Source organism: Gopherus evgoodei, chromosome 3, assembly GCF_007399415.2.
Source record: "Gopherus evgoodei ecotype Sinaloan lineage chromosome 3, rGopEvg1_v1.p, whole genome shotgun sequence".
Taxonomy (NCBI): domain Eukaryota; kingdom Metazoa; phylum Chordata; order Testudines; family Testudinidae; genus Gopherus; species Gopherus evgoodei.
In genome coordinates this window covers 1,712,064-1,736,789 of record NC_044324.1, presented here as the reverse complement: position 1 = coordinate 1,736,789, position 24,726 = coordinate 1,712,064, and the positions used below count along the sequence as shown (strand labels likewise).

At 57.0% G+C, this 24,726-nt stretch overlaps 2 protein-coding genes across 3 annotated transcripts; one reads left to right on the top strand and one right to left on the bottom strand.

The window, feature by feature from the left end:
* Window positions 1-417: 417 nt before the first annotated feature.
* Window positions 418-9,199, top strand: TARBP2 (TARBP2 subunit of RISC loading complex). Of its 2 annotated transcripts, none has more exons than XM_030554438.1 (9): window positions 418-640; window positions 1,074-1,243; window positions 2,039-2,144; window positions 2,718-2,801; window positions 3,510-3,579; window positions 5,836-5,953; window positions 6,445-6,572; window positions 7,330-7,522; window positions 8,014-9,199. In XM_030554438.1, the coding sequence occupies exons 1-9, from the start codon at window positions 588-590 to the stop codon at window positions 8,169-8,171; spliced, it is 1,080 nt and encodes a 359-aa protein (XP_030410298.1). In that variant the 5' UTR covers window positions 418-587; the 3' UTR covers window positions 8,172-9,199. The 2 variants fall into 2 exon arrangements, with proteins under 2 accessions (XP_030410298.1, XP_030410297.1); XM_030554437.1 differs by having other exon boundaries at window positions 419-640; window positions 3,507-3,579.
* A 453-nt stretch (window positions 9,200-9,652) lies between these two features.
* Window positions 9,653-14,183, bottom strand: NPFF (neuropeptide FF-amide peptide precursor). The gene is made up of 3 exons (XM_030554440.1): window positions 13,995-14,183; window positions 11,297-11,424; window positions 9,653-9,918 (listed from the first exon to the last, which is right to left on the bottom strand). The coding sequence occupies exons 1-3, from the start codon at window positions 14,133-14,135 to the stop codon at window positions 9,795-9,797; spliced, it is 393 nt and encodes a 130-aa protein (XP_030410300.1). The 5' UTR covers window positions 14,136-14,183; the 3' UTR covers window positions 9,653-9,794.
* Window positions 14,184-24,726: the final 10,543 nt, after the last annotated feature.

The window sequence follows — 24,726 nt, the reverse complement described above, 5'->3', positions numbered from 1 at the left end:
TGCTAGGGTGGGCGGATCTCACCAATGACATCAGCAGACCCCGGCCTGTGCCTAACGAGAACGCTCCGTCCCGCAGGGCCGCCATTTCCCCCACTTATTGCGCGCAAGGGTCTGTGGGTAATGTAGTTCTCCAGCCCATTTTTTTTCCTCGGCAGCAAGGCAAGCAGAAAATACCAATCCCAGCGGGCCTTAGGGCAGCTGAGCGCACCGCGCTGGATTGTGGGTAACATAGTCCTCCTGCCGCCTAGGCTCACAGACTGGGGCTCAATGTCCCAGAGTGCAGCGGGGCTATCTCACGGGTTTGTGGGTAATGTAGTCTTCCCTGCCTGCATGGCCCCATGGAGGGGGCGTGGCGCGGACTCCATGTCCCAGCATGCATCGAGGCAGCGCCGTGCTGCGCGGGGGGTTGTGGGTAACGTAGTCCCCCTCTCCGCTGGGCCAGGGACGGGGTCCCCGGGAAGGACTCCATTTTCCAGGGATCCCTGGGCGGCCTCCCCAGCCATTGTCGGTGGCGGCGCGCGCTGGCCGGAGAGGGGCTCCCACCCAGGGCTGCAGGCGAGGTGGCTCCGGTGGGGCAGGAGGAGGGAATGAGTGAGGAGGACGAGGCCTGTGGGATCAAGAAGAGTGGCGGGTTCCCCAGGTAACGGGGCGGCCCAGGGGCAGCCCCTCCCCCCACGGGGGGGGTCTCCTAGGGGGTCAGCCCCTCCCGCTGGGAGGGGGAGGTGGATCGGGGGGGGCAGCTCCTCCCACTGCCCCCCACCACTGGGAGTCTTCTAGGGGGTCCGCCCCTCCCGCTGCACCGGTGGGAGCGGGTCTTGGGGGGGGCAGCTCCTCCCCCCACCCCACTGGGTATGGGGGTGGGAGATCGTGGGGTAGAGACAGCTGCTCCCACTGGGTACTGGGGTAAGGGGTGCAGGACGGCTTCTCACACTGAGCCCCACCACCCAACTGGGTCCTGAGGGGCTATTCACTGGGGGCATCACGGGGGGCTCTGGGTGTTTCATGTCCTAGGGTCAGCCCTGATCTGTGGTTGCTTCTGAGGCCGTGTCCCTGTGTTGTGTCCCCCGCCACAGTATAGAGCAAATGCTTGCCTCCAATCCCGGAAAGACCCCGATCAGCCTTCTCCAGGAGTATGGCACAAGAATAGGCAAGACGCCCGTGTATGATCTACTCAAAGCCGAGGGACAAGCGCATCAGCCCAACTTCACCTTCCGAGTGACGGTCGGGGACATCAGCTGCACTGGTCAGTTACCCATGGGGGAGGCGGGTAAATACTGCTCCCAAACAGGGGCAACCTTGACACTGCCACCCACTTGAGGGGCCTGATCCTGAGCTGGCTTCTGCTGACAGGTCGTATCTCTGCAGTAAAGGTACCACTAGTGCTCGGAGCCAGGGGGGCTGTGGATCAGGACTCTTGGCCGGGCTCTTTTATAAAGTGCTTTTAGCCCTGTGGGTGGACGTGCTATGTAGGGTGCTGGTGCTATAGTGAGCTGAGGGGAAATGGGGGAGGGGGTTTTGGCCAGAATTCTACCCCGGGTAGGTGGTGGTGACTAAGATTTTCTGAGGGGGATGGGAGTCGTCATCTTGGTGCATGGGTCCCATTCAGGCTGCAGGTGGAAGTCGGAGCTTCTTGCCTCCTGATCTGGACCATGCCTGGGGCATCCTTGGCTGGAGGATCCCAGGGCCTCAAGGTCTTAGATTCAGCGGTTATCACTTAAGGTCTTGTTTAGTAGCCTCCAAGTGGAGGGAGTTGGCTGGGTCTCAGCCCAGCTCCTGGTGGCACAGGTGCCTCCATCATAGAAACAACCTCCCTGATTCTTGGCACTCACCAGCCCCCCGTGGGCCACTCTTCAGGGCAGAATGGGCAATAGAGACAGAGTTTCTTGCCCTGCGTGGGGTCTAGAGGCTGTCGGCTTTTGGGAGCTGCTGACCTATCACTAGCACAGAGAGCAACTGAGTGACACAGCTGGGACTAGAACCCAGGGCTCCTGACTCCCAGCCCACCACTGCTTTAACTGCTAGACACCCTGCTTTCCAGGTCAAGGCCCAAGCAAGAAGGCAGCCAAGCACAAGGCAGCAGAGGTGGCCCTAAAGCTCCTGAAAGGCGGAAATATGCTGGAGCCAGCAGCATCGGAGGAATCCAGGTGAGGGGGACAGAGCAGGGACCTGGGGCTTTGCTTAAATTGCTTCTCAACTTCTTTGATCCCTTACCTGCAAACTCGCATCCAGACCAAAAGCCATCCTCTACTCCCCACTCCAGTCCTGTCAGAGTAGAGAGGATTTGGGTGGGGTGTGGGGGAAGAGTTGAGGATGGAGAAGCTCAGCTGAGGAAACAGGCTGCACCAGCTGGTGCAGCCTATGGGTTAGAGCGCTGGACTGGGACTCAGGAGATTTGCGTTCTGCTCCTGGCACTGCCACTGGCCTGCTGGGTGACCATAGGCAAGTCATTTCCCTTTTCTGTGCCTCAGCTTCCCCAGCTGTAAAATGAGGATAATGGTACTGATCTCATTAAAGTGCCTTGAGATCCGTGGGTGAAAAGCACTACATTAGAGCTGGGTGGTGGTATTATTCGTTACTAAAACATCCCTAGTCCCCGCGATCCCTCTCCTGCCCCAAGTGGTGCCACACCCAAACGTTTAGCGGTAGGAAGAGCTGGTTCTTGTTGTGCTCGGAGGCGCGAAGCCTGCTTTAATGTTTGTCACCTTTTATTTTCAAAGCTCTCCTTTCTCCCTAGAGCCCCTTTCTCAGCTCAGCACTGTGGCGGCCCCTGCAGCGCCCATCTTTCCTGCCGCCTCTCCCAGGTAAAAGGGAAAGTCACAGGGAGGGGCTCTGGGCCAAGGTCACCCAGCATAATCTTGGGACACCTCCTTTTTTATTGGGGTGGGAGGGTGTGGGGGGGGTCAATTTAAAGACACCTCATAGAGGTTTAGTTATAAGAGCTGGTGGGGACTCCATATCCCAGCATGCATTGGGGCAGGATGGGGTTGTGGGTAATGTAATCCTCGGCTGATCCAGGGTGTAGGTAGAAGCCTGGTGAGGACTCTGTATTACAGGATTCATTGGGACAGTAGAGTGCTTCGCAAGGGTTGTGGGCAATTTAGTCCCCCTGCCTGCCTGGCCCATAGGCTGGTGCCTAATAGGAACTTGGGTATCAGGGCCCTATCAGCAGTACTGCCAATCTGCGTGCTATTTGGTATTTGTTCTTAAAGTCCCAGCTCCTGGAGTCATGTTATTTCACAGGGAATCTCAGCTTCCATTAAAAAACTGGATAAATGTCTTGCCCTGGAGGTTGCCTAGAAAAGCTGCAAAAGGTTTAGTAACCACTAGGCAACTGTAAGAACCCAGCAGTGATTATTGTTTAAAAATCACCCGATTCTTAAGCCAGTTTCCTGTTTCTGAGCCCTCCAGGGTGGCTAGAGTATATTCAGGGTCCCAAGTTGGGCACCCAAAAATCACTCAAATCCACGCTCAGCCCCCTTCACTGGGTGCCATTGTGTCTCACTCAGAAGCTCACAGATGGAGGTGAAGTCGCCCGTCTCGCCCCAGCAGTCAGAGTGTAACCCTGTGGGGGCGCTGCAGGTAGGTGCGGTTGTGGCATTTGGTACTGTGGGGTGGGGGCCTCTGCTCACTATGGGGAGTGGGAGTGCCCCAGAAAAGGCTGGTTGGGTTGGGGACGAAGTTATTGAAGCAAAAGGCTTCATCATCCTCGAGTACTAGAGACCCCGGGTGGCCAGATGGAGCTGAGTGGCTGGAACGGGTTGATTGAGTGGCTGGAACAGGTTGATTGGGCCCAAATCCTGACAGCGGTTTGATGGCTCATGGGTGGATCTGAGGCTTTGCCATCTCTCTTAACAGCTTCAGCAGACAGGGGTCCCTCTAGCAAGTGATTCGGGGCAGGACTTGGGCTGCCTGGGCTGCCCCGCACCCTGTGGCTACAGAACTCCAGTGCTATCCAGCTGGCCCCTTTCAGAAGTTCTCAGATCCCAGGATTGTTACTGGAAGAACCAAACCACAGCTGGTGTGCCCAGTCCCATGTGTCTCACCTGTGGCAGTCAGGTTCCCTCAGCCCCTCAAGTGTGGGGTTGTTGAGGGGTGAGTCTCTCAGCATTGGCTGTGCCATGTGAGGACCCCTTCCAATAGCATTTGGGTTCCTAACCCCATTGGGACCTCTGCCCAGATGGGCTATCCCCAACTACAGACACTGGGCAGCCCAGGCGCTGTTGGGCAAACTCCCCACCCTCCCCTTGAGTTTACCCTGGTTGGGCTCTCGGTTTCCATGGCTTCTGCTGAACCAGTCTGCAAAGCAGGTAGATTGCCATGGTGACTTAGGGATGCATATGTTGGTGGCTAGAGCACTGGACTGGGACTCTGGATTCTCTTCCTGGCTCTGCTACTGATCTCAGCCAAATTGCTTCCCCACTCCATGCCTCAGTTTCCCCTCCTTTCTGTGTCTGGGACGGGGCTGTCTCACCTGGTGTCTGTACAGCACAATGAGACTCTGATCTCAGCTGAGACCTCTAGGCACGACCATAATAAAAACAATGAAACTAGGGCTGTCAATTAACTGCAGTTAGCTCAAGCTATTAGCTCAAAATAAATTAACTCGATTAAAACAATTAATTGTGATTAATCACCCCCTTTAAATTTATTATAACTATTTGGAGATATTTTTCTACATTTTAAAAAATCTTGATTTCAATTACAAGACAGAATACAGAGTGTCCAGTGCTGACTTTCTATTACTATTTTTGATTACAAATATTTGCCTGGCCAAAGAAATAGGCAAAAGAAATCATATTTTTGATTTCACCTCATACAAGTACTTTAGTACAATCTCTTTATCATGAAAGTGCAACTTACAAATGTAGAATTATTTGTTTTTTTACATAATTGCACACAAAACCAAAACAATGTAAAACTTTAGCATCTATAAGTCCATTCAGTCCTACTTCTTGTTCAGCCAATTGCTCAGACAAACAAGTTTGATTACATTTGCAGGAGATAATGCTGCCTGCTGCTTGTTCACAATGTCACCTGAAAGCGAGAACTGGCATTTGCATGGCATTGTAGCTGGCAGTGCAAGGTATTTATGTGCCAGATGTGCTAAACATTCATATGCCCCTTCATGCTTCGATTTGTAGATTTGCACAACTTTTTTTTTTTACAGTGCAAATATTTGTAATAAAAAAAAATTAAAGTGAGCACTGTGTACTTTGTATTTTGTGTTGTAATTGAAATCAATGTTTGAAAATAGAGAAAAAGTAACACCCAAAAATATTTATAATAAAGTTAAATGTGTATTCTATTATTGTTTAACAGTGCGATTAAAACTGCAATTAATCTCAATTAATTTTTTATCTCACGATTAATCACTGTTTTTTTTAATCTTGCAATTAATCATGATTAATATTTTTAATCATATGACAGCCCTAAATGAGACCCAAACTTCATATGGGCCACTAAGTGTCAGGCTTGGGGGGGAGGTTGGTCTGCACTGACCATGGCTGGATTCAGACTTGCCCGAGTCAGTTAGCCCACCTCCTCCAGTCCCTGGTGTTTAATGGTAGTTGCTTGCACAGGCTATCTGGATAGGAATCTGCCTGCAAGGGGTATCAAGGAGTGCCCTGCCCTGGGTGTTCGGTGCCAGTCTTAGGGTCTCTACACCCAGGTCCCTGGCACTGGCCTTGCTGGTGTTCACACCATGTGTCCCAGCTGTGCCTGGAGCCAGCCTGCCTCTGGGATCAGTGGAGGTCAGGCGGTCCCCCACTCCCCTACCTGAGGAGGATTCTTCTGATGATAAGGCTCTGATGATACTCCGTTGTCTCCCTCCCCAAGGAGCTGGTAGTTCAGAAGGGCTGGAGGCTGCCGGAATACACCGTCACCCAAGAGTCAGGGCCTGCCCACCGCAAGGAATTCACCATGACCTGCCGAGTTGAGAGGTTCATCGAAATAGGTAACTGCCAGCCGTGTACTGAGGCGACATGGGTGATGGGAGCGTCTCCACCTCCCATGGGGAGAAGAGGGTCCTGGGATGGGGTGGGAGGGTGTTCAGATTCATTCCAGAGACACATGGCACCCCTAAAGTGGGTGAGTGAATCTGGTGTTCAAAGGTGGAGCCAGGGAGGGGCTGGGCAGGGTCCTGCAGGGTCCTGCAGTCCCCTGCCGTCCCAGCCCTGGGCTCGCCCCACCCCAGCTCTGCCAGTGCCCCTCAATCCTGACCCGCAGCCCCCTGCTATCCCAGGCCTCTCTTAAAGACCCACGCCCATTGGTGATTTTTTCCCAGACAAGGCCCTAGGGGACCCCTTGGTGCAGCCAAAGGGATCCTCTTCTAGCCCTTCCCTGTGCTGTGCAGGAGTTAACCCCCTGTTCCCCAGAGGGCAGGCAGTGCCCATGCCAGGCTGTGGGCATCAGCAATGACAGCGCTCCCTCTGCCTCCCCCTGCAGGGAGCGGCACCTCCAAGAAGCTGGCCAAGCGCAATGCGGCGGCCAAGATGCTGGTGCGAATCCACAATGTGCCCATGGACCAGCGGGAGGGCAGCGAGGCCGAGGTGGAGGAGGACCAGTTCTCCATTGTGAGTGCGGGCGAGGGTGGGACAGCATATTGCTTGGAGATGAGGGCCTCACCTTCTGATAGAGGAGGTGTGTCCGTAGAAACTACAACTCCCAGCATGCAGTGCTCTGTGCGACTAAGAGACAGAGGGGTCTCACCCTTTGATTGGGGAAGTGTGTCTGTAGAAACTACAACTCCCAGCATGCAGTGCTCCATGTTGCTTGGAGGCGGGGGAGGGGGAGGTGTCTGGACTTCCAGCAGGGGAGTGGGTGGCCCATGGAGACTATAAACTGTGCAGCAGATTGCATGCTGGGAGCTGGAGGCAATGGGGCCTTGCCCTCTCTAATGGAGGGGACAGCCCATGGAGACTACACCTCCCAGCATGCAGTGCACCATGCTGCTTAGAGACAAAGGGGCCTGGTGAGGTGGGGTGGCAACCTGTGGAGGCTACAAGGCCCGGTCTGCAACATGCCCCTTTGTGCTGAGCAGCTGGGCTCAAAGTAGTGGCTTGTCCACCCTACGGTATAGCTGTGCTGACGAGTCCTGTAGTGTAGAAGTCAGGGTTCCTGCATGGGCTAGGTGGGCAGGGCTGTGCCCACGTCAGGGCTAGGTGGGCAGGGCTGTGGCACTCAGGGCACGTCCCTTTTCCCACCCCCGGGCAGCGCAGCACAGCAGATCTGCATTGTAAGCGTAGGCCAGGCCTAGATGTGCTCCCCCAACATTTTGCCCCTCAGCCACTGCTGAGCTGGGCCCCCAGCTGATGCCCTCTCCCCCCCCAGACCGCGGGGAACAAGCTGGACAGCCTGAAGGGCCGGCTTTCGGGCTGCACCTGGGACTCGCTGCGCAACTCGGCCGGCGAGAAGATCCTGCATCTCAAGAGCCACCCGCTGGGGGCTCTCAATGCCGGCTTCTGCAGCCTCCTGCAGGAGCTCTCCGAGGAGCAGAGCTTCGACATCAGCTACCTGGACATCGGTAAGGGGCAGGGATCCCATGCAGCCCCCGCTGGGCCCCCAGGAATGCTCTGCCATGCTGTTGAGTGCTGGCACTGTCCCACCGTGGGGCGAGGGCTGCACTCCACCCATGGGCCAGCACTGCCCCCTCTGTGGGGTGAGGGTCCCCCAGCCCTGTGCCAGCCCCCTTAGAGCTCTGCTGCATGCTGGGGGCTCCTCGGGCCAACTGTGGGGAGCAGGGGCAGCAACCTCTAGAGTCCTACTGCTAATGCCAGCTTTGGTGGGGAAGGCGCCCTGCCCCCCTCCAACAGGGACTGAGCACCCTGCTCCCCACCCCCAGGGGCTCCCCGTGTCACCCTCTGCCCCTTCCCCTCCCCCAGGCCTGGGCACCCTGGCCCCTACCCCTTAGGGCTCAGCAGCTCCCCCAGGCACACCTTGCAGTGCTCACATCCACGTCCCCCCGGAGCTCAGCCTGCAGCGCCCCCGGCCCTGACGCCCCATCTCTCTCTGCAGATGAGATGAGCCTGAGCGGCCTGTACCAGTGCCTGGTGGAGCTGTCCACGCAGCCGACCACGGTGTGCCACGGCTCTGCCGCCTCTCGCACCGCCGCCCGCTCTGCCGCTGCCCGCAACGCCCTGCAGTACCTCAAGATCATGGCAGGAGGCAAATGAGGAGGCGCCTGGGCCCAGCAGAGCCCCTAGGGCCATGGACACTCAGCCAGGTGGGTGCCTGGAGCCACGCCGGCACACGCCTCCCCAGGCCGGGACTGGGGCAGACACAGGTTGGAGCCACACGCAGCCCCATGGCCAGGGCGGGGCATACTGCTGCCCCGACTCACAAGGGGCAGGATCTGGAGCCCCCAGGAGAGATGCCAGCCCTGCCCCTGCAGCCTCCGCCAGGCCTGAGTGGGCTCTGGGCACAGAGATGTACTGGTCTCTCAGGGGCAGGGCCCATTCACTCCGACACCCCCACCACATGTGGGGACAGTGCAGTAGTCCACCCTAGCAGGAGATTGCTCCAGGGAGCTGTGGGCTCGTCCACTGAGTCCCCCTCCCCCAGCTGAGTCCAGCGCTCTCCTCCACTGCACTGTTGGCGGGGGGGGTGGTAATGCTGCCCCACGCAACCCCCCAGCTGCCATCCAGCTCCAGCCACACAGAGCAAAAGTTCTTATTGGCCATAGGGAGGGTCAGGGCCCCCCACCCTCCTACCCCTGTCCCCACATCCCCAGACTGGTCAGCAGCCTCTGACTGCCCCCTGACCCAGGCGGGGCTGGCCCCCCCTGGGAATTGCTCCCCTACACCCTCACTGTCAGCAGCCAAAACACCATCCTAGGAACCAGGTCCCCAGCAGATTTGGAACATGGAGCTGCCCCAGGCACCTGCTTGAGCCGTCCCCGTGGGACTGGAGCAGGGGCATGGCGAGGGCGGGGCAGATTTTTATTGTTATTTAAAGGCGAGACACAACATTATTTAAGACCAAATTCAGGTGCAGCCAGCCCCTGCCGCGGGCACAAGGACCTTGCTTCAGGATCAAATCCCCTCTGGGAGAGGCAGCTGCCTTTGCATCTCCTGTCCTGATCAGCATCTGGGCCGTGCCGGGGGGCACCAGCGCTGGAGCCTATGGGTGGATTGTGGGGGGCAGTCCCGGAACCTGCGCTGGGGGAGATGGGAAATAAACTGGATGGAGGGGTTTTCTCCAAGATGGTGTGTTTCCTTTTTGGGGTGACGGGATGGGGCCAGGTGAGTCTTGGGCTGGGAGGGTGCAACTGGGCGATGGGGGCCAAGCTGAGGGCCAGTAGTGGAGTGTGAGCAGCCAAGTGGAGCCAAGGCATCCGGCTGCCCAGCATCAGGTGGGGGCACTGGTTTGGCAGGGGCAACTTGGCCTATCCTGGCTCTGGAATGGGCCCACCTGGGCCCTTTTTTCCCTGGCTGGCAGGATCCTCCCTCGCCCCCCGACTGTGGTGGTGGTGGAGGCAGAGACCAGTGGCCTCTGACCTCTCCCTTTCCAGTTCAGCCCATTTGGCTGGAGCCAGGGGCGAGCTCAGAACTTCTCCTTCCCCTGCTTCCGATGGTGTCATGGCGAGGGTGGGTGCTGCCCCCAGAGGCGAAGAGCGGTCGTGTGCCACGGGAGCATTGATCACATCACCCCCAGCTGTGACGCTCACATTTTATTGTTGCTGGAGCCATGTGACCCAGCCGCTGGGCTGCGCCGGTCGTCGCAGCTCAATCTGCTCACGAGTGGGGAGGGAGCGTCGATCTGGGCCAGGGATGCTGGAGCTGAGCAGCCCCTCGGAGTCACTTCTTCTTCCCGAAGCGCTGGGGCACGGCCATGCTCCAGAACTGGGAGGCCATGGAATCCCAGCCCCGCTGGCTGAGCCGGCCCTCACCACCCCAGCTCCCCCGGGTCTCTCGGCCAAACCTGCAGGGAGACAGACGAAGCCCTCGGCTGCAGAAGCACCTTTGACCCAACCCATCGCCCAAGCTTGGCTGGTGCCCCCTTCGTCCCCCCTGTTCATTCACCGCCGGAACTATCAAAACAAAGGGCCAGCGGGCTGCACCCAGCTGTGCCAGGACCAGCCTGACAGCCACGTGCTGGCCTCAGGCCACGTCTCCACCCCCGTAGCTCCTTCCCCAGGCTGCTGGAGCTACAGCCATGGTTAGACTGGGCTGCCAGGTGCCAGCGCCGCCCAAGCTGGTCCTGCCAGCTGGATTCTGGGCTTTGTCACCTGAGGCGGGCACGGCTGGAGCCAGGCCAGTTCTGAGGCAGTTCAGGGGAGCCTCTCTTGGTGCCTGGCTGGTGGGTCTTACTTGCATGCTCTGGGGTAACTGGGGCCAGATTGGGGGCTTGGAGGAATTTTCCCCCAGGTCAAATCGGCAGGGTCCTTTTGGGGGCGGCGGGAGGGGGGGGCTGCTTCCCCTGCAGCGTGGGGCACAGGTCGCCTGCTGGGATCATGTGGGCTCGTCTCAGCTACTCAGTCGCCTGCCATGGCAGGGGTCTCTGGCACCTCAACTCCTGCTCTGCCTGGGCTCACAACAGCATCGGGGCCTTGAGCCTGGCTGCTTTGGTCTAACCAAAGTCCTGGGCTTGCCCCATCCAACCCCCCTTCTCCCTGTCCCCTGACTGCCCCTGGAACCCTGCCCCCATTAAACCCTCTATTCCTGCCCCGACCACCACCCTGAACTCCCCTGCCCTCTATCCAACCCCCCGTTACTGCGCTGCCTGGAGCACCGGTGGCTGGCAGCACTACGGTCACACCGCCAGGCCGGAGCCAGGCCACGGCACAGCTCAGAGCACCGGGTCAGGCCAGGCCCTGCAGCTGCGCTGGCCCAGGAGCTCGCAGTCCCGCCGCCCAGAGCATCGCGCCAGCAGTGGAGCGAGCAAGCTGAGGCTGCGGGGGAGGGGGTGAGCATCCCAGGCCAGGAGCTCGGGGCCGGGCAGGACGGTCCCACAGGCCAGCTATGGCCCACGGGCTGTAGTTTGCCCACCCCTAGTCTAACCTCTAGTGTGGACGCTTCTTCCAGTAGCAAAGGGGCTTTCTCCATTTAGTGTGTGGCCCTGGGGAAGGGGCTTGAGCTAACTGGGATCCAGTCCCGTATATGGGGGGGCAGGGGCTGGTAAAATGAACCCTCACCTCCTTGAAAACGGGGGGGCGGACTCCTAGCCAGGCAGCGAGCAAGGCTGACGCTGCTTAGTGTTGGAGAGCCAAGAGCTAATTCCAGGCTGCTGCAGAGATCAGCCGGGGAAGGCTGAGATTGGGGTGTGGGTGGGCCCCAGTGCTCCCCTCTCCCCTCCTTACCTTTGGGGCTGGAACAGGAAGGAGGGGCTGCGGCCAGGTCGCTGCAGGGCGTAGAGCAGCGAGTGAAGCAGGGTGCCCGGCGGGCGCTCATCGGAGAGGGGCCAAAGGGCGTGATCCTCACTCTTCTGCTGCACGGGGTGGGGAACAGGATGTGGTTACACAGCCCCCTGCCTGCAGAGGGATCCCAGTGCAGGAAGGGAGTTGGGGGGCAGGTATTTGGCCCAGGGATGGTGTTTAGGCCCCCAGCGGGCAGTGCCACCCTATTCAACGGCCACAGGAGAGCAGTGATTGTGCCAGCACAGACCAGGGGCGAGCAGGAGCTAGGTGGTTCTGGGGGGTGCGCTTGGCCACCCCCCATATATCCAGTCCTCCCAACCTGCGGCATAGTGGGGCAAACAGCCAAGTGCCCCTGCCCATTAGCCCCCAACCCTGCACACTCGGGCAGCACGGCCTGGCTCTCAACACCCGCAAGAGGCAGCCAGGCAGGGTACCCGCAGCCCCCTCCCCTTGGTGAGACTCTCCCATCAAGGGGCCAGGCTCCCCCACACCAGCCATTAGGCCAAACTCTTCACCCTGCGAGGGTCTCTGAGTCCAGCCTGCCAGCAGAGAGCCCCACGCTGCAAACTGCGGCCCCAGAGCCACACCACCCCAGAGATCTAGGGGGTGGAGTGGGGGCTGACTGCAGGGAGATGAAGGCTCACTGCGCCCCCTCCCACAAACGAGGACATTCCTTGGCAACCTGGACCATGCTCAGGCCCCTCCAAGAATTTGCACTGAGTGCCTGTCACCCCCTTGCGGCAGAAGGGCAATATTCACACACATGCCCCAGGGACGGGGGTTGGGGATTGGAATTTTGTTCATTGCACCTCAGCCTTTTAACCAGCGGGAACCTAAACTGTTCCTTACTGTGTGCAGCCCGAGCTGGTGCTGCCCTGCGTCAGGAGGCAGCTGCCTCTGGGGTGGAGCGCAGGGTGCAGCAGCCATGTTTAACCACCACACTACAGGCAGACAGGGAAGGCAGATTCCATCTCCCGTTGATGAGGCAGAGGGGAATTGCCTGGGTGGACGTGGGCCTGGACCTCAGCACTCATGCTCTGACTCCCCTGGAAGCAAACACCAGGTATCTTTTAATGGGCACGCCAAACCCCGCTGCCACGCCCATGGGGAACAACAGATGTGCTTTAATGAGCATCACAGGCATGCTGCCTCCTGCCCCGTCCCCCTAGTGCTAACCGGGGTCCAGCATGGACTCCCAGGAGATGCTCCAGCTACTCAGCTGCTCTCTAAGCTCAGTCGTGGTTAGCACATGGAGCCAGGAAACCAGGGTTCCATTCCCAGCACAGCCAGGGACCTGCTGGGTCACCCTGGAAGCTACTGCCCCTTGATGTGCCTCAGTTTCCCCTTCTGTACAAAGGGGATGATGATAGTGACCACTTGGGCCCCCAGATTCTCAGCAGTGCCCCCTTGTGGGTGGCTCTAGCTCCATTCGGGGACAAGGAACAGCCTGAGATTCTTTCGTGTCCCACCCCAAGGTCGGTGGCCTCTTTTGATATCATTGGTCTCAAGGTTGGAGGCTGAGCTTTGCCACCAAATGCCAGGGGATCCCATCCCCCAATTCCTATAGCATTCTAGAAGGGTCCAAGTGCCCAAATCCTTAGGCACCCCACCTGAAATGCAAGGAGCCAGCAGATGGGGAGATGCTTGTGTCTCTTCTCCCTGTCTGCTGCAACCTTCCTGCTTTCCAGGGGAAAGGGTCAGCTCCACCCCATCAGCATGGGGCACCCAAGGAGAGGTCCAGAGCCTAATGGATCCCCGTGGCTCTGCCAGGGCATTGCTTGGCTGGGGAGGGGTATCCCCCCAGGGTCTCGGATCTGCCTTGGGACAGACAGGATTTCATTGTGTTCCCACAGCACTGGGTGCAGCTTCAGCCTCACTGGGGGAGAAGATCTCGGGAGTGGGTCCCCCAGAGCCCAGCAGCTGGGGATGGGGGTCACTGTGGATGGGTCAGGGTCTTTTCTGCACAGATAAGGGCAGAGGGTGCTTGACACCGGGGCAGGGTGGCAGGGGTGTATGTGTGACAGCATCGTAACTGTCCCCGTGCGAAGCCCTGGTGTTAACGTGCTGGGCTCAGTGATCTGTCACCAACGCCGCTGGCCAGGAGGGGCTGGGCTGGTGCGAACCACCTGTCACACACGCGTGGCCCCTTGCCACTAGTGGATCAGGTCTGAGACCGAGCAAGACAGCATCAGGGCCAGCCTGGAATGAGAGCCCAGCACTCAGCCACGCCCCTTGTTTGCAATGCCGGGGGTGCTCCATGACTCAGGTTGGGGAGCAGGGAGCCACTGCCTATTGGTTGCATCTTTCTCACCAGCAACGCAGAGCCCTTTCATTAATTCAGCCTCATGAGGTAGGTTGGGCTTATAAAAGATGGGGAAACTGAGGCACAGAGGGGATCAGGGGTGTGGTTCTTCTCAAGGTTACAGCAAGCCAATAATAGACCCCAGACAACCCAGCTCATTGCTCTAACCACTGACCAATGCTCCCTTCCGGCACTGGAAAGAGAACCCAGGAGTCCTGGGTCCCTGTTCTGGCCACTGGCCTGGACCCAGTGGGGAGCGACAATCAGCTGCGCACACCCAAAAGCTGCGGTCCCTGCCTACCCAGCCCGCCACCACCTCCCCGGGCAGCGCCCGCTCACCACCATGTCGGAGAGTCTCTCTAGGTAGCTGTTGGGCTCATCCGCCAGGGTCTCCTTGGACATGCTCCCTCCTTCCAGGCACTGGCCCGTCATCACGGTGCCCGAGAGCAGGGCCAGCAGCAGTGCCAGGTGCCCGTCCATGGCTGCAGTATGGTCCCTTGCCCCGCTCCCTCTCCCGCCTTGCGCTGTGCAAATGCCTTCCCCAGCTGCGGCTCTTATATCCCCCCGAACCCGGAGCCCAGCTCACCGCACGGGCTGGGCTCTGCGAGCGGGATTGATGGGGGAGCCTCACCAGTCATTTGTAAGGCGGGGGCTTGGGGACCGGAGCTGCAGAACTGATTGCCACGCTGGGCCCAGAGAGGAGCCGGAGGCCCCAGGAGAGCCAGCGCCAGCACCGGCCTGAGCCCGCGGGCCGGGTTGTTTGTACGTTATTACAGGGATAAATCCACTCAAATGGCCCTTTAAGCCCCACTAAAAGCGACAGCTAATTGATGCTGGTTTATCACAGCGGCTTACCAGGGCCGGCCCACTGGGGGGTTACACCAGGGCCCCTCAGCCACTGATCCCTCACCTGCCCCGCGGTCACCTTGTCAGATTGACTCGGTTTCCCCATCCCCCCACCCGCTCCAGTCCACGCATTTGTCACGGCGTCATCTGTCTGGTTAACGGTCCCCACCTTGTCGCTTCCGCTTGTCTCCCTCGGCGCCGCTTCCCCGCTTAATGAAACCCATTTACCAAGCGGTTGGGGCTTGGTGACAGTGACGGGCTGAGACAGGAACACGAGCGCTGGAGAACCTCCCGCTCCCCCTGCCAGGGCTGGGGGGTGAGGGCAGCGCCACCACAGTCAGGGCCCCCCCCAGTACAGGATCAAGACCTCGCCGGGCAGAGGGAGGAGATTTTCAAAGTGCCCAAGGGCATCGGGCTTGCTCAGCCCTCTGGACAGACTGACTCCCCCCGGGGGCTAGTTAAAGGTGGTGCTGAGGGCACAGGGCTTGGCCGGAGGGGTGTCCAGATACCCTTAGGCCCAGGACAGCTCTGACACCCCCTTGCCCCCAGACAGGGAGCCAGGATCCCACTGGGCCCCATTGCTCCTGGGCTCTGCCCCAGCTGCAACTCACACCCCTCGCCAGAGGAGCGACGTGCTGGGCAGAACAGGGGGCTCCTACCAGGGTGGAGCCTGTCAGAGCCAGGAGAAGGGAGGGGGGCGCCAGGGAGATGGACCGCTGGGTCTGATCCTGCCTAGACCCAGCAGCTAGGGCCAGGCATGGCTGCGATGGGTGAGCCAGCTGCAGCGTGGAAGCATCTGGGCCAGGCCCCCAGTGCAAAGATCTCAGGGCAGCCTGGGTGCGCTCCCTGCCAGGGCTGGCCCAAAGCAGTGACACGGACACCCAACTACACGCCCACAGGCAAACACATGTGCATGTTCACTTGCACACGCCCAGCTGTGTGCGCATGCCGACACCAACAGGCACTGTAAGCCGGACCCTTGCACGCTGACGGGCACCTCACTAGCACTCACACTTGGGCCGTGCTCAGGCCAACCTCACTTGCCAGCAAAAGCCTCTGCATGGTCACAGGGGATGGTGCCAACAAACTCTGCCAGGGTGGATTCAGGCAACAGGAGCCTGGACAAATCCTCACTCCTGTGCCCTGGCCTCACCCTGCCTTAGGGTGGCACCAGCCTGGCTCACCCCTCCAAGTGCTGTCCGCTGGGTGCCCCCCACCCCCGCAGCAGGCAGGCTGAGTCTGTCCCAGAGGAGCCAAGCTCCAGCCCCTAGCCCCACCCCTTGAGCACCCGCCGCCAGCAGCAGAGGCCGCGCAGCCCTGTGATGGATCTCGCTGCCACTCAGCTGTGCTCGCCAGAGCCTGAGGGGGCGGCAGGGCCCCACTGGGACAGTCACGTTCAGCACCTGATGGATGCTCCCAATAACCGGCCTGTGCTCAGCCGGCCACAGCACCAGGCTGCTTTCGCCAGCACCATCGGGAGGCAGGTGCCATCCATCAGCCCCAGAGCAATGCCCTGCCCACCCTCTGACGGCCTGCCAAAGTGGGGAGGTGGTGCCAGTGAATTAGCCTGGAGCTGCGTGACTCAACGGGCCCCTAACTATGGGCCTCGGGATCCCCGTGTAGCCCCTGTGTTTTGGGGTGGCCCTGGACTTCTGGGCTGAGGGGACGGGGACAGGCTCACCTCAGAGAGGAGCATGGCCAGCCGAGGAAGGCAGCCAGCAGACTGAGGCTAGAGCCACCAGTGCTGAGCTCAGAGAGTTTGTCGAGGGCGGCTTCAGTGGAGCACGAGGGGCAGCACCTGCAGGGAGGCAGCGTGGCCTAGTGGCATAAGCACAGGACAGGTGCACAGCACCCCCTGGTTCTAGTCTTAGCGGTGCCCTGGGGATGCTGGGGGACTGTGGGCAAGTCACTTCTGCTCAGAGGTGCCTAACTCTCATTGAAAGCAAAGGGTTTGGGCCTTCCCTGTGCCTCAGTTTCCCCTTCTATAAAATGGGGGCAGGAGGGAGTCACTGAGGTGAGGGGAATAGCAGCACTGCCCAGCTGAGGATGTCAAAGCACATTACAAGAATCAAGAGACAAACTCTCCTCATCTCTCATTTTGAGTATCCCTATCCCCATTACACTAATTGGGAAACTGAGGCACAGCACCGCAGCCTGGGCAGCTAAACCTCAGCTCCTGGCCAGGATGGCCCAGTAGAGTTTTGGGCCCTTGGGATCCAAGAGGGCTGGAAGGGGGAATCGAGCAGCTCTGTGAACCCTTTGTTTGGTGTTAGCCTTTGGGCAGTTCATTGCCCAGAGTCCAAGCCGGAAATGGAGCTGACAAAATAGCCCAAGAAAAGCTCCTTGCAGGATCTTCTTAAGCCAGCTGCAGTTGGCAGATGAATCCAAGATGGGACCAGAACCCAGGAGTCTCGACTCTCCATCTCCTGCTCTGACCACTAGGCCCCACTCCCTTCCCAGACCCGGGGTAGAACCTAGGAGTCCTGACTCCATGTCTCCTGTGCTAGCCCCTAGCCACCACTCCCCAGCCAGAGGCAGAAATGGAACCTATGGGACAGAGAGTCCGTTCCCTAAGCCGGTGGCCTACCCGAGCCACAAGTGGCCCCGAGCGGCCCAGAACTGCCCAGCCTGCTGGGCACGCCCAGGCTGAGGGTGCAGCTGTGACTGGAAGGGAGCGGATCAGGACTGGCTCCGTAGCACATGGTGCCAGGGGAGCCTGGAGTGACTCAGAGCCCTCAGGAACCTGCTGGAAGTTAGAGGAGCTGGGGACTGCTCTCATTTATCCAGGAGGGCAGGGGGCGGGATTTGGCTCCTGGGCAGCCCATTATAAAGCCACCCTTGTCCCTCCGCCCCGGGCTACCCCTCTGGAGTCTCAGCACCGCCGTCAGTCCAGCCCAGGGGGCCCCCAGAGTCATCCACGGCCCTCCAGGCGCTGCCATCATCCACCTAATGCCGAAGAGGGCAGCTGGCCCCACAGCCCCCTCGTTAAGCTTGAGCTGAGCTTCCAGGCAAGGGTGGATTTTTCAAAGTTCACTCCAATCTGCACACCTGTCTTGACTGGCCTGAAAACAGATGGGCCAGGCGAGGGCCTGGAGGAGGGCTAGCGAGGCAAATGTGGGGTCAAGGGGTTCCAGAGAAAGAGCCCCTCCCCCCTAAACGACCTCATTTTAAAATCTGCTGCTCCTGCTACCCTTTGGGATGCTGCCCATGATGTCTGTCCTAGGAATAAATCCCCTGAAGAAGTGCAGCGGAAGGTAGGTGATCTTGCAACTTCTGCCAAGCAAGTAGGTCCTATGACCAATGAATCAAAGGTGGAAGTCATGAAACTTAGCTAAGCTCCTGCTGATTTTATTTAGAAAACATTCATCAACGTACTTATCTGGGTAGCATCTTCCATGATCCTGGCGGTGATACGTTGGCCATCAAACCCAGAACAGGGAACTAAGGGCTTTATTCCAAACGTTCAGTCCAATACGGCAGTCCCACAGGATCAGTAAAAATGCCACACCTCAGATCTAAAGAAGCGATGTTGTAAGGGCTGGGTTATACTAGGTCGACTCAGCTCCGTTGCCCAAGGATGTGGAAAACCCAAGGCGACCTAAGTCGTCAGGTAGGCAGCGCTGGGTTCTTTGGCCGGCCTAGCTACCGCCTCTCAGGGAGGTGGATTGCCTGCATCGATGGAAGAACCCCTCAGGCACCACAGTGCTGCGCTGTGCTGCTGTAGAGTTCCACATGTAGACAACAAGCCGTAAGTAGAGCAGAGTCCTGGAAAACCAACGATAAGTCCATCCAACGCCAACTGAACATCTTTCAGGGCAGGCGCCTGAATGGAATATTCAACGTAAACTGGACTGATAGGATGAGTAATGAAGAGGTGCTAGACTAGATGGACAGAAGGGATAGAATAGAAGGGATGTGGACAAATTGGAGAGAATCCAGCAGAGAGCAACGAAAATGATTAAGCGGCACATAAGTTATGAGAAGAGGCTGAGGGAACTGGGCTTATTTAGTCTGCAGAAGAGAAGAGGGGGGATTTGATAGCAGCCTTCAACTACCTGAAAGGGGGTTCCAAAGAGGATGGAGCTCTGCTGTTCTCAGTGGTGGCAGATGACAGAACAAGGAGCAATGGTCTCAAGTTGCAGTAGGGGAGGTCTAGGTTGGATATTAGGAAACACTATTTAACTAGGAGGGTGGCGAAGCACTGGAGTGGGTTATCTAGGGAGGTGGTGGAATCTCTATCCTTAGGGGTTTTTAAGGCCCAGCTTGACAAAGCCCTGGCTGGGATAATTTAGTTGGTGCTGGTCCTGCTTTGACTAGGTGACCTCCTGAGGTCTTTTCCAACCCTAAATCTTCTATGATTCCATGAATAGACAGAATATGAGAATCGGGAGTGTTAGGCCAGAGATGGATCTGTTTGGGGGATCTTTTATGACTGCCCGACAGCAGGCTACCTAAGCAAGCAGTTCTCTGTTGGCCCCAGGCAAGGCAAGGGACAGAGAAGCCGGAGAGTTACGCACCCTAGCACAATAATAATATAATTGCTGAATATAGAAGGAAACAAGCCCAGGCTAGGGACAACTGTCACCTTTGAACTCCTGCCTTATGCAGCCAATGGCGTGGGACGGATGATGGTAAGAGCTGGGCATTGATTATTGTATCATTGGAAGTGTCATAGAGGCAGACGCAAATCTTGGCCTTGCTGGGGGTGGAGGTCAGTCAGCAGGAGTACAGGGTTGCTGAGAAGGCTCCCGTCCTGCAGACTCTTACTGTTCAAAGTTCAGCAAGGATTCCGCAAACCCTTCGCTCTTGTGTGCGAGAAGTGAATCCTAGCAATGCAGGGCTGGACAGGAGCTCGAGGCATCACCCGTCCAACCCCTGCACCGCGGCAGGGCCAAGCACATCTAGACCATCCCCAACAGGGGTTTGGCCACCCTGTTCGTAAAACCCTCCAGTGATGGGGATTCCACAACTTCCCTTGGAAGCCTGCTCCCGAGCTGAACTCCCCATGGAGATAGAAAGCTTCTCCCAATATCTAACCTCAATCTCCCTTGCTGCAGATTAAGCCCATCACTGCTTGTCCTACCTCCAGTGGCCACGGAGCACAATCGAACACGCCCCTCTCTATAACAGCCTGTAACATACAGTGTAGGGATACCCTCCGGCAGAATTTACTGCTGAAGTGGCTCTAATCTGGGTATGAGGAACATCTGATAAGCCACTCGTACCAAAGTCCGTTTGCTATCCTGAAATCAAGGGCCTGTTGTAGCCCTATCTCAGCTTTTAGAAGTTTCTTCTGTGGTGGGTGGGCGAGGTTCTGTGGCCTGCGATGTGCAGGAGGTCAGAGTAGGTGATCATGGTGGTTCCTACTGGGTTTAAAGTCTATAAAGGCTTTTATCAGCTGCCTCCCCTCCCACCCCTGCCCCAATCTTTTCTCAAGACTAAACACGTCCAGTTTTTTTAACCTTTCCTCCTAGATCAGGTTTCCTAAACCTCTGGTCATTTTTGCTGCTCTCCTCTGAACTCTCTCCAGTTTGTACACATCTTTCCTAAAGTGCCAGAACTGGACACCAGGCTCCAGCTGGGGCCTCGTCAGCACCCAGTAGAGCAGGACAATTAACGCAGCCCGTGAGTGGTTTTAGTGATGCCTGGATTAAGATACGCGTGTGCATGCAATGATTTGCAGGGATCAGGGCTTTGGGGCTTAAATGAATTGCCCAGGTGCATTGTGGGTTGTGTTTCTTCTCCTACCTCCCGCCCCCTTGAAAAATTAAAAAACAGGGTAGAGAAAATGCAGCCACTCTGGGTTGGGGTGGTGGAGCACAGCTGCCATCTAGTGGACACTGTGCTCAATCGCAACCCCAAAGTCTTAAAATCATGGTCTGCCTTGAAATTCAGAGCAGACTGGGTTTGCACGGTGGGAGTTGTTGTGTCCAAGCCCAAATATGGATGCTGGGTGCAATTGATTTCCAAATGCATAACAGCTTAGGGCACAGACTTCAGAACTTAATTCCTCAACCCCAGGATCCTGGGACTTTTTAGGGCAACCTATGAAGCCTGTTTCCCCATGCATTCCCATAGGGCAGTGTTTCTCAGAGGTGGGATTCGTGCTGACGGGGGGTGTGCGCGCCGAGGACTAGCCCTTGAGAGCAGACTGACTTCCCAATCGTTCCCTAGAACTCAGCTTTTATCTTCTTCTTTTTTTAAAAAATCATTCTCTAGGTGTTAGAGTTGCAAAGAAATCTTTGAGGATGTGACCCCAGTGTGACTGAGGCCAAGATGTTGGTCTGAGTTTGCAGAGAGCCTGAGCCAATGGCTCTGAGATGGGGGAATTGTCCTGAGCAGAGTAACTAACACACCACCACCTGCTAGAGTTTGCAGTGAGTCTCAGAGGACAGCTCTGTGTAGGTCACATTTCTGTGGGTGTCGTCATTCACATCCGAGTTAGTTTTTTAAATGCAACGTTGTGAAGTATTTCTCCGTTCATCAGAGCATGGCACAAAGGAGAGGAAAGATCGTGTTGGAGACTTTCGCTGGTGCCTTCCAAAGTATGTGGTGTATGAAGGCTGAGGCTGGGGTAAGTGGGTGGAAGATGGCTCAGATAAGGTGAGCATATCACCAGATTGCAGAAAGGTGAATACCTGAGAGGTGGCCTCTTGGCCAGCGCCCCGGAGGTTAAACCAGACCCCTCCAGAACTAAAAGCTGGAGCTGAAGAGCAGAACTGGGGGCTGTAACACCTGCTACGCTGTGCAGATTGGTACCGCGGGGGACCTGTAATGCACGCATGGGCTGGTTACCTTGGTCTCATTTTCCTGAAGCAGGGACTTGGGTTTTGGCAGTTTGGGGAAGACGGCCCTAAGGTGTGGGTGCAGTGGAAATAATTTTACCACCTGTTTGTTGTTGTTAGTCTAGGAACTGGCACCAGGGGATGGATCACTTGATTCCCTGTTCTGTTCATTTCCTCTGGGGCACCTGGCATTGGCCACTGTCGGAAGATGGGATACTGGGCTGGATGGACCATTGGTCTGACCCAGTATGGCCATTCTTATGTTAATGGTGTTTATTTACAGTGGCAGGCTAGAGCCCACCCCAGTTCAGGGCCCCATTATATTAGCACCCATTCCTTGCCCCCAAGTAGTTGCCAAGCCAGGCACAGAGTAGAGCAAGGGGATAAAGGACACATGGAGGTTTCCTCAGGGTGTAGCTCCAATGGCAGGGTGGGTGGGAACTGAAACCTTGAATCATCTCCAAACCCTCCAATGATTGGACAGGGGCCAAGTCCGGGACCCTCGGGGATCACACCAAGGAGAGGGCGGGGGAGTTGTCACTGCTCTGCAGCAGTGCATCAGAGGCTACTGCCTTTGCACCATCCCATCTCCCCTTAGACTTCAACTGGGTCTCTCCCCTTCAGGCCCAGCAGTGCATGATTGGAACCCACAGCCCCCCTAGAGGAAGGCAGGGGGTGGGCTTGTTCTGGCTCTTGCCAGTGTCCTATCTCTGCCTTTCGGGCTCCAAGGCCAAAGCCATGAGCTGGCTGAGGGGTGGTATAAGGGGACTGGAAGCCGGGAGACCTGGGGTACAACTGAGTCAAAATGGAAGACAGGTTGGTCTGTCCAGCACCCGCCACGCGTGGGGCAGAACAATCACTGCCCCAGCTGGGGCTCACCCTCCGAGCCTGGGGGAGAGAACCCTGCTTCCCACAAGCCTCTGCCCCATGTGTCCGGGCAGCAGCGCCTCCTCTGCACCCTGTCCCCAAGAAGAAAAGAAACTGGAATTAACCCCTTGTGTGCCGGGGCCAGGCAGTACCCATGCAGCTTGAGTACTCATCACTGTGACCTCTTCCCCTCACTCCTGTCACATTGCTCCTTCATCCAGGATAGCCGCACGGGAGGGCTGCAGGGCTAAGAATGCTCCAGCCCTTGAGATCTCTGGGTCCAGGCGCAGTGAGAGCCTTGGCCTGAAGCCAGCTGCTGAGGAAGCGTGAGAGAGATGTGTATGTGACTTACCTGCAAGGCCCACTGAGGCATAGCTCCTTGGGAATGGAGGAATTGCCAGATTGAAGTCCCCCAAGTCCAGTGTCCTGTCTCTGACAGTGGCCACCAGGAAGGCGCTAGCGTCGCAATAGGCTGCTGCTGGGGGATAATCTATCTCCAGGGCTGTATTTTCAACCCCCCTGGCAGAGATTGGCTGAGGTTTCATAATCCTTCCAATATCAGCATATTCCGGTTGGCCACAGAAACGTCCAGGGCCTTTCTGGGTGCTGCATTGCTCTTGGGCTCAGCAGTGTCATGTGGCAGGGAGTTCCAGAGTCTACATCCCATTCTATGGGAAAATATTTCCTTGATCAGTGTTTGTCATCTTTCCCGGAATGTCCCCTTGCTCGTCTCATGAGACAAGGAGAACAGAAGCTCCCAACTCACCTTCTCCATCCCATTCACTGCATTGTGCACATCGATCCTTCTGCTCCTGTTCACCTCCTCTCAATGGTAAACAATCCCACTCTCCCTGCAAGAGTTTTTCCAGGCCCTCGGACATTCTCACCACCCTTGGTCTGCACTTGCCTTTCTTTTCATGGCCTTGCCAGTGCTGAGCCCCGCAGCCAGATGAGTCTGCACCACTGATTCCTCTAATGGTGTTATCTTCTCAGGATTATTCACCATCCATTCCTTCCGTGTTCTAACCCGGTTAGCTATTCTCAACGGCAACAGCACACTGAACAGAGGACTTCATGGAGCTATTTATTATTTCGACCCTGCCCCTTTCCTGATTCAAAATCTAGTAAGATTTAGGAGTTCCATCCCCACCCCATTCCCGACATGCATTACTTTACTCATTAAATTCAATCTGCGCCCATGTTCCCCACTCACTTACCTTGGTCAGGTTTCTCTGAAGTTCCTCACCATCTTCTCTGGACCTTCCTTCTCCCCTGCCTTCCCCAGAACCTCACAGCTCACCTGTCCAAGCACAGAACCTTGAAGCACTGACTGAACTTTTGACTGGGAATGAAAACTGAACATTTATTCCTATTCTTAGTTTCCTGTCTCTTAGCCAGTTTCTGCACCACTTTGCCTGACCACTCAACTTTAGCCTCTTATGAGGGAAGATTTTTTGAAGTCTACATTTTCCCACTACAAGGGACCATCAGACCATCTGGTTTGACCTCCTGTATGACACCAGCCAGAGAATTTCACCCAGTTATTCCTATACTGAGCCTAAGAACTTTTGTGTGATTAAAGCATCTCTTCCGGACTGGGTCTGAAGATATCAAGAGATGGAGAATGCACCTCTTCCATGGGTAGTTTGTTCCAGTAGTCAATCACCCTGTTACACATTTGTGCCTTACTTCTAGTAGCAACCCACTGGAGGACAGAACTGTGCTGCTAATGTTGCAGAGATTCTGGGGTGTCGGGACGATTGAGTACAGGGGCAAGTTCCTGCTTGAAGTGGCCTGTTAGTTCCATAGTGCTCTACTTTCTACAGGAACCAGCAGGCCTTGTTGAACACCACACTCAGAGTATGGCTCCATTGCCATCAGACACAGCGGCGGCTGGCCCATGCTGGCTGACTTGGGCTCAGGCAAAGGGGCTGTTTAATTGCAGTGTAGATGCTGGGGCTCGGGCTGAAGTCCAGGCTTTAGGCCCCTGCAAGGTGGGAGGGTTTCAACATTTGCACTGCAAACGAACAGCCACTTACCCGAGCCAGCTGGCATGGACCAGGCCTGGGTGTCTAAGGGCAGTGTAGACATTCCCTTCTGATGGTCTTCAGGAAGGCCATCTACCAAATGCCACAACCACAGAGGAAATGGAGTCTCAGCAGCAATCTAACCTAGGGCTTGCCAGGAGTGGTATGGGCCGCCCAGAGCGTGTAACAATCACGCAGTATTTCACCTTGTCTTACAACACAGCTGTGAAGTTGGTCAGACCGGCCCTTCTGCCGTTAAGAAGTCAGGGCCAAAACTGACCACTGAGTAGTATCAGGGAATAGATGCTGTGACCCTACTCCAGTTGCCCTGCTATTCTGGGAGCAGCTGCCTCTGGTGTGGAAAAGGGTTATCTGCTCAACCTTCTGCCTGCTCACAAACACCAGGCCTGTGATGAAACACAGGGGAAAAAAGCAACAGATAGAATACCAGGGGGGAGAGAGAGAGAAATGTCTACACAGTGACAATCCCCCCACCGTGTATGCCTGTTGGGGTTTTCTTGTAACGGACTCACACGGCAGAGCTTA

Bases quoted from the DNA above. Each gene is read 5' to 3' on its own strand.
- TARBP2 (XM_030554437.1), top strand. From the start codon at position 588: ATGAGTGAGGAGGACGAGGCCTGTGGGATCAAGAAGAGTGGCGGGTTC. The intron at 2,145-2,717 runs GTGAGGGGGACA...TTATTTTCAAAG, and splicing joins GCAGCATCGGAGGAATCCAG to CTCTCCTTTCTCCCTAGAGC. The intron at 5,954-6,444 runs GTAACTGCCAGC...CTCCCCCTGCAG, and splicing joins TGAGAGGTTCATCGAAATAG to GGAGCGGCACCTCCAAGAAG.
- NPFF (XM_030554440.1), bottom strand. From the start codon at position 14,135: ATGGACGGGCACCTGGCACTGCTGCTGGCCCTGCTCTCGGGCACCGTG. The intron at 11,425-13,994 runs GTGAGCGGGCGC...CACCCCGTGCAG, and splicing joins AGAGACTCTCCGACATGGTG to CAGAAGAGTGAGGATCACGC. The intron at 9,919-11,296 runs GTAAGGAGGGGA...GTCTCCCTGCAG, and splicing joins TTCCTGTTCCAGCCCCAAAG to GTTTGGCCGAGAGACCCGGG.